At 30.8% G+C, this 15,236-nt stretch overlaps 1 protein-coding gene across 1 annotated transcript in view; it reads right to left on the minus strand.

Annotated features, from left to right (window-relative positions):
* LOC145321710 (uncharacterized) overlaps positions 1-15,236 on the minus strand; it is a 44,605-nt gene that overhangs the window by 13,112 nt on the left and 16,257 nt on the right. Inside the window, exons 5-8 of the mRNA XM_080163255.1 lie at positions 4,986-5,038; positions 4,347-4,378; positions 3,296-3,356; positions 611-709 (exon numbers count right to left, since the gene is read on the minus strand). Of these exons, the coding sequence (XP_080019381.1) occupies positions 611-709; positions 3,296-3,356; positions 4,347-4,378; positions 4,986-5,038 (245 nt within the window). The remainder of the gene's footprint in view (positions 1-610; positions 710-3,295; positions 3,357-4,346; positions 4,379-4,985; positions 5,039-15,236) is intronic.

A 15,236-nucleotide genomic window follows, 5' to 3' on the forward strand; every position in this document is an offset into this window, starting at 1 on the left:
CCTGTGACGACCTGGTTCTGATTGTCTAGGAGCTATGTACCTGGGTCTATTATGAGTCCTATGACGACCTGGTTCTGTTTGTCTAGGAGCTACGTACCTGGGTCTATTATGAGTCCTGTGACGACCTGGTTCTGTTTTTCTACAGGCTACGTACCTGGGTCTATTATTAGTCCTGTGACGACCAGGTTCTGTTTTTCTACAGGCTACGTACCTGGGGCTATTATTAGTCCTGTGACGACCAGGTTCTGTTTTTCTACAGGCTACGTACCTGGGTCTATTATGAGTCCTATGACGACCTGGTTCTGTTTGTCTAGGAGCTACGTACCTGGGTCTATTATGAGTCCTATGACGACCTGGTTCTGATTGTCTAGGAGCTACGTACCTGGGTCTATTATGAGTCCTGTGACGACCTGGTTCTGATTGTCTAGGAGCTACGTACCTGGGTCTATTATGAGTCCTATGACGACCTGGTTCTGTTTGTCTAGGAGCTACGTACCTGGGTCTATTATTAGTCCTGTGACGACCAGGTTCTGTTTTTCTACAGGCTACGTACCTGGGTCTATTATGAGTCCTATGACGACCTGGTTCTGATTGTCCAGGAGCTACGTACCTGGGTCTATTATGAGTCCTATGACGACCTGGTTCTGATTGTCTAGGTGCTGCGCTCCCAAACAAAGACTTCTTTATGTCGGCAAATCCACGGCGAAACCTTAAAAATTTAATGTTTAAAACATGTCTTGTTAAAAATTGTAAAAAAATTCCAATTTTTATTATACTTTTAGAGGTATAAACTATATTGACTACAAAATAATATATGATAGTTTATAACAGGTGAAAAATCATTCTCTGAAAAAAATAATTGCTTATATTTTTGGCAGATATTGGTGATTTTTTTCTTGTTTTTGTATATTATCATTTTTTAATAATATTTACAGCTTAAAGATATTAAAAATATAAAAAATACAAATTTTATATTTTTACTCAATTTACGTTTTACTAGCTATTTTCCACATAACCACATATAGACCCATCACTGTTGCACGGCCAGATGCAAAAAGTTTATTTTAGTGTTAGGCAAAAATGAATTTGCAATTGTATCAGTAAGTAGGTCTAATAACACCCTTTGATAATTTTAAAATCCAACTAAATCTAATTTTTGAGAAAATTAGATTTGAAAATTTTAAGTTCAATTTTTATCCCCTAGGAGTTACCGAACAATCACGACAAGAAAAGCAAAGATTATTAATTTAAAATTTTAAACAAGTTTGCTTTTATAAAGTTCTTCATAAAACCACTCCTGAAGGGAGTTAATCATTGGCCATCTTTATCAGTTGCTTTGCTAAGGTCACGGAAATTCAGCCTTAAATAAATCATATATAGAGTGGTTTTATGAAAGACTTCATAAAAGCAAAGTTGTAAAGAATTGAAAAATATGAATATTTGTTTTTCTTATCATGAATGAGTGTAAGCTCTTAGGGGCTGAAATTCCAACTTGAAATTTTCAAACTTAAATTTTTCAAAAATTAGATTTAGTTGGATTTTAAAATTAGCAAAAGTTGTTATTAGACCTACTTACTGATACATTTGCAAAGTCATTTTTGCCTAACACTAAAATAAACTTTTTGCATCTGGCCGTGCAACAGTGATATAGAAAAAGTCCTAAACCATCCATTGAATGTATAACAAAATTATACTTAAATTAGGGTAAAATAAAATATTCCAAAACCTACAGAGAGTCCTAAGCCTATAATCCTTTAAAAATACTTTTTACACGATCTTAATTTGAAACTTCTTTTGTGTATTACAAGTCCATGACATTTGCATATACACAAGTAGGTCGTTTTTACGTCTTTAGTATGACGCAATAGGAAATGAATAACCAACATGAATTTACGCAAAATTGTATGAATTGTAGAGTGCAGGGATATAAAGGGATAAGACAGAGACCGATGAACATTCCCAATGATGATACACAAAATAACCTTTCTGTAGATTTCGATTAATTGTTGAAACGTTTGGAAACTCAACTCAACCAATAAAAATCAAAAGTCCTCAATGTTGTTAAGCCAATTCATAAGAGAACCTTATTACAAGACTTTGGGGACTAGTGTAATAAACAGCCCAATGTTCCTTCCCTCCCTGGGTAGAGTGTCAAAAGCACACCATTCCTTTACAACTTACAATACACAATTTCAAGTAAACTTGTCATTGTAAACTGCATCGTATTTATTCAGAGTATATTTCCATTAGAAAATATAAAACGCCTCTTTGGTTTATGAAAGAGTAGAATTTTAATAGACAATCAAAATTACAAGATAAATTCCAGTTTTTTAAGCAAACAAAACTGGAATCAATCTTGATTTTAATATCCGAGGAAACTGTCCCTGATATTATGCGATTAATGACTATTGTTCACTTGAAATGTTGTTACATTTGTATTTTACAAAAATGGATATATTATTACTTGGATCTTACACCAGATTTTCATGTTCTCTAATAAAGTGAAACTTGCAGCGGGCTAAAAAAAAACATAACCCCATCACCTTCCACTTCTACTGAATGAACAAACTAATTATTAAACGAGTTCCATGGTAGCAGGCTAAATTGACGTCATAATATCCACGTATATTCTACATCTATTATGAATAAAGAGTAAATAAGGAAAAGTGTATTAGATAAAACTGCAAACAAAAGACATACAGATTGTTTAACAACAATTTTAATTTGACAAAAATTTTTCATGTGATATAATTATCCTTTTAATCTAATTTTGGACTGATTCCTAGGACAACATAGTACAATGTTACAAACGCAGCTTTTCTAGGATTAAGTCATAAAAATGTGTCCTTATACAATCAGTATCCTGCATTTAGTAGTTTTGCAACAAATTTATACTAACAATTTTGTAATAATATATAGTTTATGTTCTTCTTATTCAGTTGTGACACTCTTTCAGAGCTTCACTTTTATGGATGTTTTCATCCTTGTTAGAATACGAATTCTTTTTCAAAAATATCTACTAAAAAGTTAACCAAGAATAGTTATTTCTCGTATTATAAACGGCTTTCCGTGGATATAGAATGTACAATTATAAGATTAAAACTAGTTTTTTTAGCCCCGAGGTGCCGGAGGCACCGGCAAAAAAACTGGTTTTAATCTTATGATTGTACATTTCTATATTCGTAGAAAACTGGATATAATATGATGCTAGACATAGTTTTTTCGTATGGATGAGAACCGGTTTCTATCCACCGGATTCGAATGAATACGAGAAAATTAAAATAAAACTTTTTACCTTTTCGACATGACAGAGTACAGAATTGGATTGAGAACTGTGTTGAAGTAATAAAACACTCCTGAAAGATTCATTTTTTAATTAATTGCTAAATTAATAAATGTGTAATTTTTTAACACAATATCTATAAATCAAAGTAGCTTTAATGTCTGTCCGTCCGTCTGTCTGTCCCCTAAGAACCACTGAACCAATTGCAATCTACTCTTCAGGAAATATATCTACTGGTCCTGTGGTGGTTTTAAGCTATTTTCTTGGGGGCCTGGACACCCCAAACCTCCCTAAAAACAAAAAATCCGATTTAATTTTTTTATGCAGTTAATTTAAAATGTGGTGGTTGCAGCACCAGTGGTACTTAATTTTTTTTTAAATTACCTCTTGGGGCAAAGCCCCTAGAGGCTAGGAGCGCTAGTATATTATATAAACACAAGCGCCTACGCCCCTAAAGGCCTATGCGAAGGAGGGTAATTCGACCCATAACTTTAACTTAACTATAAATATAAATATAAAGGAGAACAATATATATCCAGCTGTAAGCGAACTCTTAAGATACAAACACACACACACAGACATTCTTTTACTTTTATATAAAGATTAATACTTAGTATACATACAATTGTGGCAACAGGAAACTTTAAAATTTCTTGAGTAGTTGAATTATTTGAATTTAAAATTATAATGAAATTGTACAGCAAAAAATATTTTTGCATCTAGCTTCCATGAATCAAAAGCTTTTTGAAAGTTAAAGTTACAAAGCAATGATAAGAATAAAATTATATTGTTGGTTGCACCCATGGATCTAAAGGGATACTACAATGGCCGATAAATTGATGTATATCGCCAATGATGACACTCAAAATTACCCCTTCTGTAGATTACATTTAATGGTTGAAATGTTTGAGCAACAAAATGTACAAAGTCCCCAAAGTTGTAAAGCCACAAATTAGGAACCCTTTTTATAAAACTGTGTGATAAACAGTCCAATGTCTCCTCCCTCAACTATAAAGCAAATTATATGGTAGCTATGCTTTACTAAGAAATAAAATTTATTTACCTGAGCACATAAATAGGATATGCTGACTTTTTCTGAAAAATAAAATAAGCATTAATTTATATGAAAATTTTTATACTATTAAAGTTAATAAAAAAAGATAAGTAAAGAGTTTTTATTGTCTGGTTGCTCATTTAGAAGCTATTTATTGTGCCCATAAAAAAAGACGTCATACAATACAAATTACCAATGATAGGCCAATACACGACTAAATTAAAATGGCAGGCCAGTTAACATTTTAATTGCCAGTATAACTTCATTTTTATAGGCACTATAAAAAAAAGCTTTCTCATGAAACCTAGAATTATTATAATCTAAGCTTTTTTATTGCAAAACTCATGGACATAATTATCCTTGCAGAGATGACAAGAGTTTTAAGATAGTTATTGATCGCATCGTATTATAGACAGCTTTCCGTGGATATTAAAAAGAAAAATTTTAGGATTAAAAACAGTTTTGTTATACCTGAGGGGCTGAAGGCCCCAGCTAACAAAACTGGTATTAGCTTTATTATTTTTATTTTAATCATTGTAGAAAATTGTCTGTAATTCGATGCTATATATGATTTTTCAGTGGGGCCAAGAACCGCTTCTAATCAAGCAGATATAAATCGGTTTCAAAGCCAAACTGAAAAAAGTTTACCTCAAAGCTGGTGTCCATTCTCCATACAATGTTACCGACACAAACATTAGTCTCTACACGTTCATTATCATTTACATTTAATATTTTTCTTTCCAATTGGCTTCGAAAGCAATTAATATCCCCTGGAAAGGAAGAGGTTTTAAGCTATACTGAAAAACCATGTATAGCATCGTAATACAGACCATCTGCCCCTTAGGGCTAACAAAACTGGTAAGGTTTATCACTACTTTGGGAGAGGGTACCACCACCCTCGCAAGAGAAATCGCCCATAGAAAGAAATTACCTCCCCCCTCCCTTCACCACAAGTACCTCTAGAGTCGTTTAGGGGATTAGCCGCTAAAGATACATAATGTACATAAATTCTCATTTTGTGTGTTTCTCTGTAACCCATTCATATTATATTTTTACCTATTCCCAGCGATATTTTATTATTTAGAATCACCATAGCATTTCACTTATGTATAGGGGTAGGAAGCTGTTGTGATGTTGTAAAACTTTTCTGGTAATAGTTATTTCTCGCATCGTATTATAAACGGCTTTCCGCGGATAGAGAATGTACAATTATAAGATTAAAACCAGTTTTTTTAGCCCCGAGGTGCCGAAGTAAAAAAACTGGTTTTAATCTTATGATTGTACATTTTTATATTCGTAGAAAGCTGGATATAATTCGATGCTAGACATAGTTTTTTCGTATGGATGAGAACCGGTTCCTATCCACCGGATTCGAATGAATACGAGAAAATAAGTGTAATTACCCAGGGAGGGAGGGGACATTGGGATGTTTATTACACTATTCCCCAAAGTTTTATAGACAGATCTATAGTATAGATGTATATACAGACAACTACCTCCCTTCCTTTTCAATGACCTTTTTCGTCTGCTTCTAAATTATTGTCTGCTACTTAATTTAAGCGAAAACATTGGTTGATTTTCAATGTGGAGATACGGTTATTTAACCCTTTTCCCTAAAGTGTTTTACTCTAATGTTTTATATCAACATTTTCCTTTTCGTTGGCTTAACAACTTTGGAAACTTCTATGGAATTATTTTTAAGAAGGGGTAATTTTGTGTATCATTATTGAAAATGTACATCAATTTATCGGCCATTGTCTTATCCCTTTATATTCCTGGAATTTGCCTACTCTACAATGTTAAACCGTTTTGTCGACCACATACATACAATTGTAATAATTTTTTTTCGGTAGAATTAAATTAATATGACATTTTAGTAGTATTTGCCTGATTTTTACGTCGACAATGTGTCCAACACAAAGTATTGTCATTAGAGACAAATTATTTAATCTATTCCACTGTTTAATGTAAATACTAGCGTTGTTTTCTCTGGAAGATCACTTTATTCTAGGGGCGATTTCAATAGTAAAATAGTTAAAAGACCTTCTAAGGTCCTATTAGAAGCTACATTGTAAAGGAGAACCATATCTGTACAGCGGTTGACGAGATCCTTTGGTACACAGAGACAGACAGATATCCTGTTACTTTTATATAAGGTTATAAAACTATTTGGATATTAGAGTAAAACACTAGAGGGAGAAAGGGTTAAATAACTGTATCTCCCCATGACAACCGTCTTGTGCAACCTTCCTATTGGATATTGAAAATCAACCAATGGTGTCGCTTATATTAACACAGCCAAGTAGCAGAAAATAATTTAGAAGCAGACGAAAGAGGTATTTGAAAAATGAAGGGAGTTAGTTGTCAGTATATACATCTATACTATAGATCTGTTATTTGGATAATAGCATCAAAATAATTTAACAGGGTAGTTTCAATTTCTAGCAATATGAGATGAAAAGAATTTGTGGTTTCAACATTTTCCAGGGGATCGTCAGACGCAGAAAAGTGTTTAGCCGCTTTCTGAGTCAACAGCCGAAAAAAGTATGCAGGGAAAGAATAATTGAAGATGAAATATTCTACTTTCAGATTCAGGAAAACGCGATTGTTAAAACTGAATTAATAGAGTGCAAATTACTCAACCTCAAACAGAAAAATTACAGTATTTTTTTCATGAATATTAGAATAGACATGTAGACATTTTATCTAATCCAAATTGAATTTAAATATTGTAAGGCCGTCCAGGGTTTAGGGATAAAATTTTAACCCCACCAAATTTTGTAAAAACTAAACCAAAAAAAGCACCTCTTATAAGAGCGTATCATAGTTAACTCTGTTAATGCCATGGTTCAGAGTTTAAAGTTTTTTTTTTGTATTCACCAAATCTGTGTTTTACTCCCCCCTTCTCCTCCCTTCCAAATTGCAAAAGCTTGGACGTTCTTGAATCCCTTTAATTTTACATGAATGGAAACACATTTATATGTATTAGAAAATATTTCTAAAGTTATCTTATGACTCAAAATGACAGTTAAATTTTCCCCAAAATAGAGTGCCCTTATTATGTTAAGGATTAAGAAAACCATACATGATATTATATATAAGTATAAAATACTTCTCTGGGACTAAGGAATAAATTAATAAGTTTATATATTTTTGGGGTACATTTTTCTCTGACTTTTTCTTTACAGTAGCAGCTATGCCCTGAGCATCAAGAAAAAATAGATTAAAACCGTCCAAAGACTTTAATCTGAAACAAAATAGCCAAAAAAAAGACTTACCTGAAGCTAAAAAAATCTCACTACTTTATATAATACTAGCGGTAACGCTTCTAGCATCTTTGAGCTCTGTATTCGAATGAGTAAGGAAAGTGAGAAAACAAACAAAAACCAAACTAAGATATAAAAATTAAATAGCCTATAACTCATCTAGGCGCCTGTGAGAAGCATTCATAAAATTGAGAACTAAATCGGTTCAGTAGTTATTAAGGTCTTAAGCTTCTGACAAAAAAAACTACCCTTTATATAATTTTTTTCATTTTAAGTTGATCTTTTTGACTCTAATTATTAGTCTTTATTAGTTCTATTATTCCAGTATGGCTTCGAAACCGATTAATATCCACTGGATGATAACAAGTTCTCAGCAATACTGAAACATCATGTATAACACCGTATTACAGACAATTTTCCACGAAAATTAAAATAAAAATCTTAAATCTTTAAAATTTTACATTTTAATATCCGTGAAATGCTGTCTATAATATGTTGCGATAAATGACTATTATGCCTATTCCTTTCATAATATTAAATATATATATATATCTATTCTTTGGGGAAATTAAATTTAAGGCGTAGTATAGGCCTTCACCTAATACAATCAAGAAGGAAGGATATTTTATCTCAAGAAATACTTATTGCCTCTTTTGTTTACCCCATTTTGTAAATTACCTCGTGAAGACAAGACAGACAAAAGCCAAGGATAACTAGTAGTAGCGGTATCCCATTTCTTTAGAATGACCAATGATAGGCCAATGTAGACTAAATGACCAAAGGCAGGCCAGTATACATTTTAATTGACCAATGGTAGGCCAGTATACATTTTAATTGACCAACGGTAGGCCAGTATGACGTCATATTTAATAGGCACTATAAAAACTTCAGTAGATAATATCTAACAGACAATGGTGGTTTCCCTAAAAGCGCCTTTCGAGCACAGAATCACCCTCCCCCCCTTTATTTTTTTTAATATAAATTGAAAATTAGGTGAGAGGTCGTTTAATTCTTTATGTCTAGCCACTGCACTGTAGAGGCTTTACTCAGAATCCAATATATTTGTTTATGGGCCAAAGCAACTTTAATTTGAAACGGTATTGTCTCAAAGAATCTGATAATTTTCAAATAATTTAAAAACTGAGAGTTGGAATTTTTTGAAATCTCCATCCTGGCGGGCACAGGATGCCAGCAAACCTGGCAGGGTCATCCAGGTAAAGAGCAAAAATATTTTTTTGACTCAAACAAAGCATTTTATCTTATCAAAATACTTAAATATTCTCTAGTACTACCTCCTTATATCACTCTAATTTGAAACGATATTGATAAATGAGAACCTGCTAATTTTCGAATAATAATATTTACATGTTTTTCATAAGATTTATCACAATCTCTGACCAAATGCAAATTTCTTTCTGGTTGGTTTAAACATTGAAATGAAACAGAGAGTTCTACCAGGGAGAAAGGGGACATTGGGCTGTTTATTACGCTAGTCCCCAAAGTTTTTAATAACGTTTTCTTATTCGTTGGCTTAACAACTTTAGGGACTTATATCAAATTTTAATCAGTTGTTTTATTAAATTTAGTGTTTAAAAGTTTCATCCAATATTTGTTATATACAGAAGGGGTTATTTTGTGCATCATCATTGGGGATGTACATCAATTTATCGGCCGTTGTCTTATCCCTTTAGATCTCTGGAGTTCTACAATTAATTTAATTTTCAGTTTCAGCCTTTTTTCATTTTATACTATCCACATCCTTGCATTATAATTGCATACTATGTTAATTAATTTTATATGTTATTTAATAAAAATGACTTATTCTTTTGACATATTTGTCCAGCAAGTTTAGTAAACATCTGGGATCTAAAGGGATAAGACAATGGCCGATAAATTTATGTACATCCACAATGTTAAGACACAAAATTAACCTTTCTGTAGATTACACTTAAAACTTTGGACACTGAATTCAATGAATTCAACCAAGCAACCAATCAGAATTCATTAAAAGTCCCCAAAGTTGTAAAGCTAACGAATAAAAAAACCTTATTACAAAAAAATTGGGGACTAATGTAATAAACAGTCCATTGTTCACACATCTTTTTTTTTTAAATATAATGTTGGAACTTTGATGCAAAGATTAACAAAATAAGCAATTTACTATTTTGTGCTATAATTCACCTTTTTATTGCATAAGAATATAAAATTAATATTTGGCTATTGTTTGTATGAAACAATGAATTTATTAGTACTAGGATTGTCATGTACTCTAATGAAGTGAACCTTGTAGCCAGCTAAATATCGACCCTCCCACTTCCCCTCTCCTCCTACTGGATAAACGGCCCGACCAATAAATGCGGGGCAAATTGCAATCAAAATTGACGACAATGTTCCACCTGTAATAATATCCATGTATATTCTACATCCATTTATGTAACATTTGATATATTGACATTCCACTGGATTAGAACCGGTTCTCAGCCATACTGAAAAATCATGAATAGCACAAATTATTTTCCACAATTTTTAAAGTCGGTCCCTCGGGGCTTGCAAAACTGGTTTTAATCGTAAAATTTTTCATTTTAATATCCACGGAAAGCTGTCAATAATACGATGCGATAGATAGCTATTGCCATATTTGTAATCATGTCAGTAAATTGTGTTTGAATCAATGACTGCAAAGTGTATGCAATGTAAAGAATTTTTTACATATTTTCCAATATTTTGCAATATTCTTCACTTTGATTGACATAACAACATAAAGAGAAATAACAGCATTTGACAGGGTAGGAGGGGATATTGGGACGTTTATTACACTGGTCCTCAAAGTTTTATAATAATGTTTTCTTATTCGTTGGCCTAAAATTTTTTTTTTATTTTTTGTTGGTTGGTTCATTAAGTTGAGTGCCAAACGTTACAACCACTAATTGTAATCTACAGAAGGGGTAATTTTGTGTATTATCATTGGGAATGTACATTATTGGACATTGTCACATTCCTTTAGATCCCTGGATTTTGATGACCATAACAAGGATGACTATGTAATATACTTGACTAGAAAACTTTCCCATACTTTAATGAGCATATTTTTCAATTCAAGATTTGCATGGGGTTTCCTATGGTAGTTAGGTACAATTTAAAAATCTGATAATATTGTTATAAATCCAAAATCATGATTTATAACAGATTTGCATGTAGTTATCTAATTCATCTGATTTTTGTTATACTGATTCATAGGACAACAAAGTACAATGTTATAAGTGAAGCATTTCTATAATTAAATTCTAAAAATGTAAGTATGTCCTTAAACAGTATCCCGTATTAAAGCAGTTTTGCAACAAATTTACTTGCAATTTTGTTTAGACTTTTACATTTATATTCTGCTTATTCAGTTATGACACTCTACAAGTGTTAAAGTATGATTGTCGTACCGTTTCAGAGCTTCGCTTTTATGGATGTTGCATCCTTGTTTATTCTATTATATATAGTAGTAAGCTTTTTTGCCTGTAGCGAAGGATATCGCTAACCGCTGAACAGATATGGTTCTCCTTTACAATGAAGCTTTTTATAGGTCCTGAGAAGGTTTCAGGCTATTTATTTTAAATATGAATATAGTTTTAGACCCTTCCATATCCCTTCGAATAAAGAGCCTCTAGATGCTAGAGGCGCATGCCCTAGTAGTATTAAATAGGGAAAAGCATAAAATAGCTTCTATTAGGTAAATTGAACTTCTCTATTTCAATTTGTGAATTAGAAAGAAATGCATATAATCTTTTTTCCTTGCAATTTTTATTTTATTGGATTAACATCTTTGAAAACAACTTAACCTGCGGCATCAGCCTGCCACTAAGAAGGTATTTATATAGGTCTTGATTCTACAAAATCTTACTATGGACCCTAAACTAGTTCGTACTTTTGCTATGTCCATTTTGTTAACCCTTTAGAGTGGTGAAATACTTTAAACTTTTTACTTAGAACTTCCAGCCAAATGTTGTATAATCAAAAGGTTGATTAATGAATGTGTATTATGTTGCAAAAGTTACTTATCAAATTCAATGAAAATGGTTAATAATATAAGGTTATTGGATGATTAATGAAATCAAGCAGGTAATTTGTAAATAGATTATAAACAAATTAAAGCTTTATATTTATTAAGTATTTGTTGATAAATTATGATAATCTAATAGAGATGATAATTTATTTGTTACATTCAACATCATATTCATATTTACTAAAATAATTAAAACACAGTTCCCTAAAAAATCATCTGAAAGTGTCCAAACAAAAATTACGATTCATACTTATATAGCTATATCCTATATCACATAAAACTCTTTTTTTTATTTTGCAATTGTTTTATTAATTTAATTCCAAAACAAAGGCCTAATGGGAAAAAGTTAAAATAATAAAATCTTTGCAGAAAAAGATAAAACAAACAAAAATAAACTCAATCTAAAAAGTTTATTTGAACTAGGAAAATGTGATTCTATATAAGAACATAATAGTTATTTATCATATTTTTGTAATATTGTGATTGCTAGAAAGGATATTAAAATTATTTCAACAATTTTGGTCATGTGATCAAAATTTGAATTTTCCTTCTACTATTGCCCCCTCTGGGGGCGAAGTAGGTGGAAATTTAAATTTTTGTCACTTGACCTTAATATTGGTGAAATAATTTTGAATGACCTTTCTTGTATAAGCAATATTAATAAAATATGATACTTGGTTTTGTCTCATTCTCTATCTTTTTCTTAAATTCAAAAAAGTCTATAAAAAAATTTACATCATCTAAGGGTGAACAATAAATATCTCTGTCTATTTTTCTCTATATTTCTTCCCCCTCCCCCCTCCCTCACTTTTCTGTCTATTTCCTTCTCTCTCTCCTCCTCTTTTGTACGTTCATTTATACAATAGAGATAACCTAGAGACAGCACAAGGGAATTTTGTTTACATTATGTATCAGCTATAAATTGTTAAATATCTTAGGTTAAAGCTTTCCTTGGGTGAAATATTTGAAGAAAATATTTCTTCCATCATATAATGTGAAGCGTATGACACAACATATAATAAGTTAGTTATAAATAATTTAATTTCTTATAATAAAGTTATCTTTCTAAAAATTATATCAGTGCAAAATTTAGTTGCAAATAATGTTGCCTATAGGGCTGTATTTCATATACAACAAAAAGTGAACAAAGGTTTCTTTTTAAGAAAAAAATGGGGTCAGATTGACCATCTATGTCTTATGTTTATACCCACATCAAATATTAAATTATAACAATGTACAGTAGAGTGGATCAATTTTGGACATTGAATTTGTAATCAACATCTACAGTTTAAAAGAAACCTAAATATAAAAAATTGATTTTGTCCTTGAGGGGAAATGGGGGGAAGGTGTTTCCATGCATTAAAAACTTTAGAAGTTTATTCTGGAGGTGTAACTTTTTTTCTTTCAAAGTATTGCTTTATGCATCTTTTTGAATTTGTCTTGTTGATTAATATAAGAATATCAAATTGGTTTTAAAAAATATTCATCCAAGCATGAAAAATCTTAAATTAAATGTAAAATCTCTTGGTTTTTAAATTTATTTATGGATTTTTCTTGCTAGGATCAATAGTTTTAAAAACAGATTTTTTATTCTTATTCTACTCTTCAAGACAAAATTGGGAAGGTGCATAAAGCTATACTTTGAAAGAAAAATAATTGCCCCCCCCCAACAAAAAAAAAAAAAATTCTCCCCACAAGTGTCTTTCTAAAAGTTTACATGCATCAGCGAGCCTCCCCATTATTCAAAATATTTTCTTTTCATTTTTTTGTCTCTTATATGATGTTCAGACAGAAAGTGTATGTAGCACATTTAAAATTAGAAAATCATTGAAAATCAAGCCACTCTAATGTACAGCATTTATTTCTTCAATTCCACAGTACAAAATTATTCCTGTATTTAAATTTAACATATCATATAGGAAAAAATATTCTTGTATTTAAAATTAAAAATCATGTTGGAATTTTTTTTACAATTTTTAAATTTTTTAATAATGTACAGCAAATTATTTCCTTTTTATCTCATGTTTTGAAATTTATAAGATAGTTAGAATAAATTACAGAAATAATGAAAGATTTAAAGAAGAGAGCGTCAGGGGGGGGGGGTTGAGGGGGGTCTCCCCTCTCAGAAAAAGCTTGGGCTTAAATCTTCAACAAATAAAGAAAACAAAATTATTTTAAAAATTTCTTTTTTATGTTAAATATTATTATTTTTGTGACACTTGATTTTGAATGACAAAAAATGTTGAAATAAATATTACCCACTGTATGAAATGTTAAATTAGAAATCAATAATGATGTTGGAAAATTTATTCTCATTTTATACTCTGAAAAAAAGAATTGACAAAAAATAATAATTTTTATTCCAAACTTTTAAAACAGCATGCCTATTTCTTATTGGTTGACACTCGAAATAAAATAAAATAATGAATATTATTTCAAGACCAGAAATAAATTTGAAATAAATAATTTTCTTTCCCCTATATTTTTTATTCCAAAATGCCAAGAATTAATTTTGAAATAAAATAATTTTCTTTCCAATTTTTTTATTCCTTTTTCTTATTGAACGTCATTTTGTGTCCAATGAGAGACTAGTGTTTAAATATTTTAAAGCTTATTACAGCATTTATTTTGAATATGATAATAGCAACATTCTCACATTAAATGTGATAAATTATATTCTGTTTATACATGTTTTAGATAATATTAATGTTGCAGGTTCAAGTAAAATTTAAATCTTTATTAATTCAAAGTCATTAAAAACACTAAATTAGACCTTAATATCCTGATCTATTTAGTCATTGGCCTACTTGCGGCTGCGCACCTAGCATCTATGGGCTTTTCATTTATATGAGTTATAAAAAAGGGACAGAAAATTGTAATAAAACCGTTCCTAGGCTTATATCTAGCCTAAAACCATTCCGGGGCCTATATAAAGCTTCCGTAAAAAGAAGAACTTGAAATTTTAGCTTCAGAAAAAAAACCATATTACTTTATACAAAATGTTTTGTCTGTAAAAATAATTAAAATCTGTTTTAACAATTTTCTAACCCCATTGTATCATAGTGTAAATAGCATTGCCAATACCATACTATTGATTTATTTTTGTTCTGTTTAAACCTATATATATGTTATATGCACATATATGTTATATAATATATATCCAATATAATTATCTTATTAAAATTCGATGTAGCTAGAAACCTTATAAAATTTATTTGAATATGTTTGTCCTAAACTGGTATTTTCAGCTTATGCAACGGCCAACCCAGGTAATAAAAGTACCAAACTATGCAAAAAATATGTGAATATGAGTAATAATTTTATTATTATTATTTTGTATCCTTATGTTGAAATACATATCTCTCTAATAGGTTTGAGTCAGAGTGCACCATCTCTCTACAACAAGATCTATTTGAATATAATTTTTTTCTGCTATTTTCATTGATTTTAAAACAAAAAATTCTATCTAGTAATTGTGACCGTATTCATAACGTTTTTCACCTTTTCCTTTTTTCTTTCAATCAAAAGTTATAACATCAAAGGATAGTTCATATAAAATAATCTTATGTAAACAAGGATGAC

Source organism: Acartia tonsa, chromosome 6, assembly GCF_053477335.1.
Source record: "Acartia tonsa isolate MP-2025a chromosome 6, ASM5347733v1, whole genome shotgun sequence".
Classification (NCBI taxonomy): Eukaryota; Metazoa; Arthropoda; class Copepoda; order Calanoida; family Acartiidae; genus Acartia; species Acartia tonsa.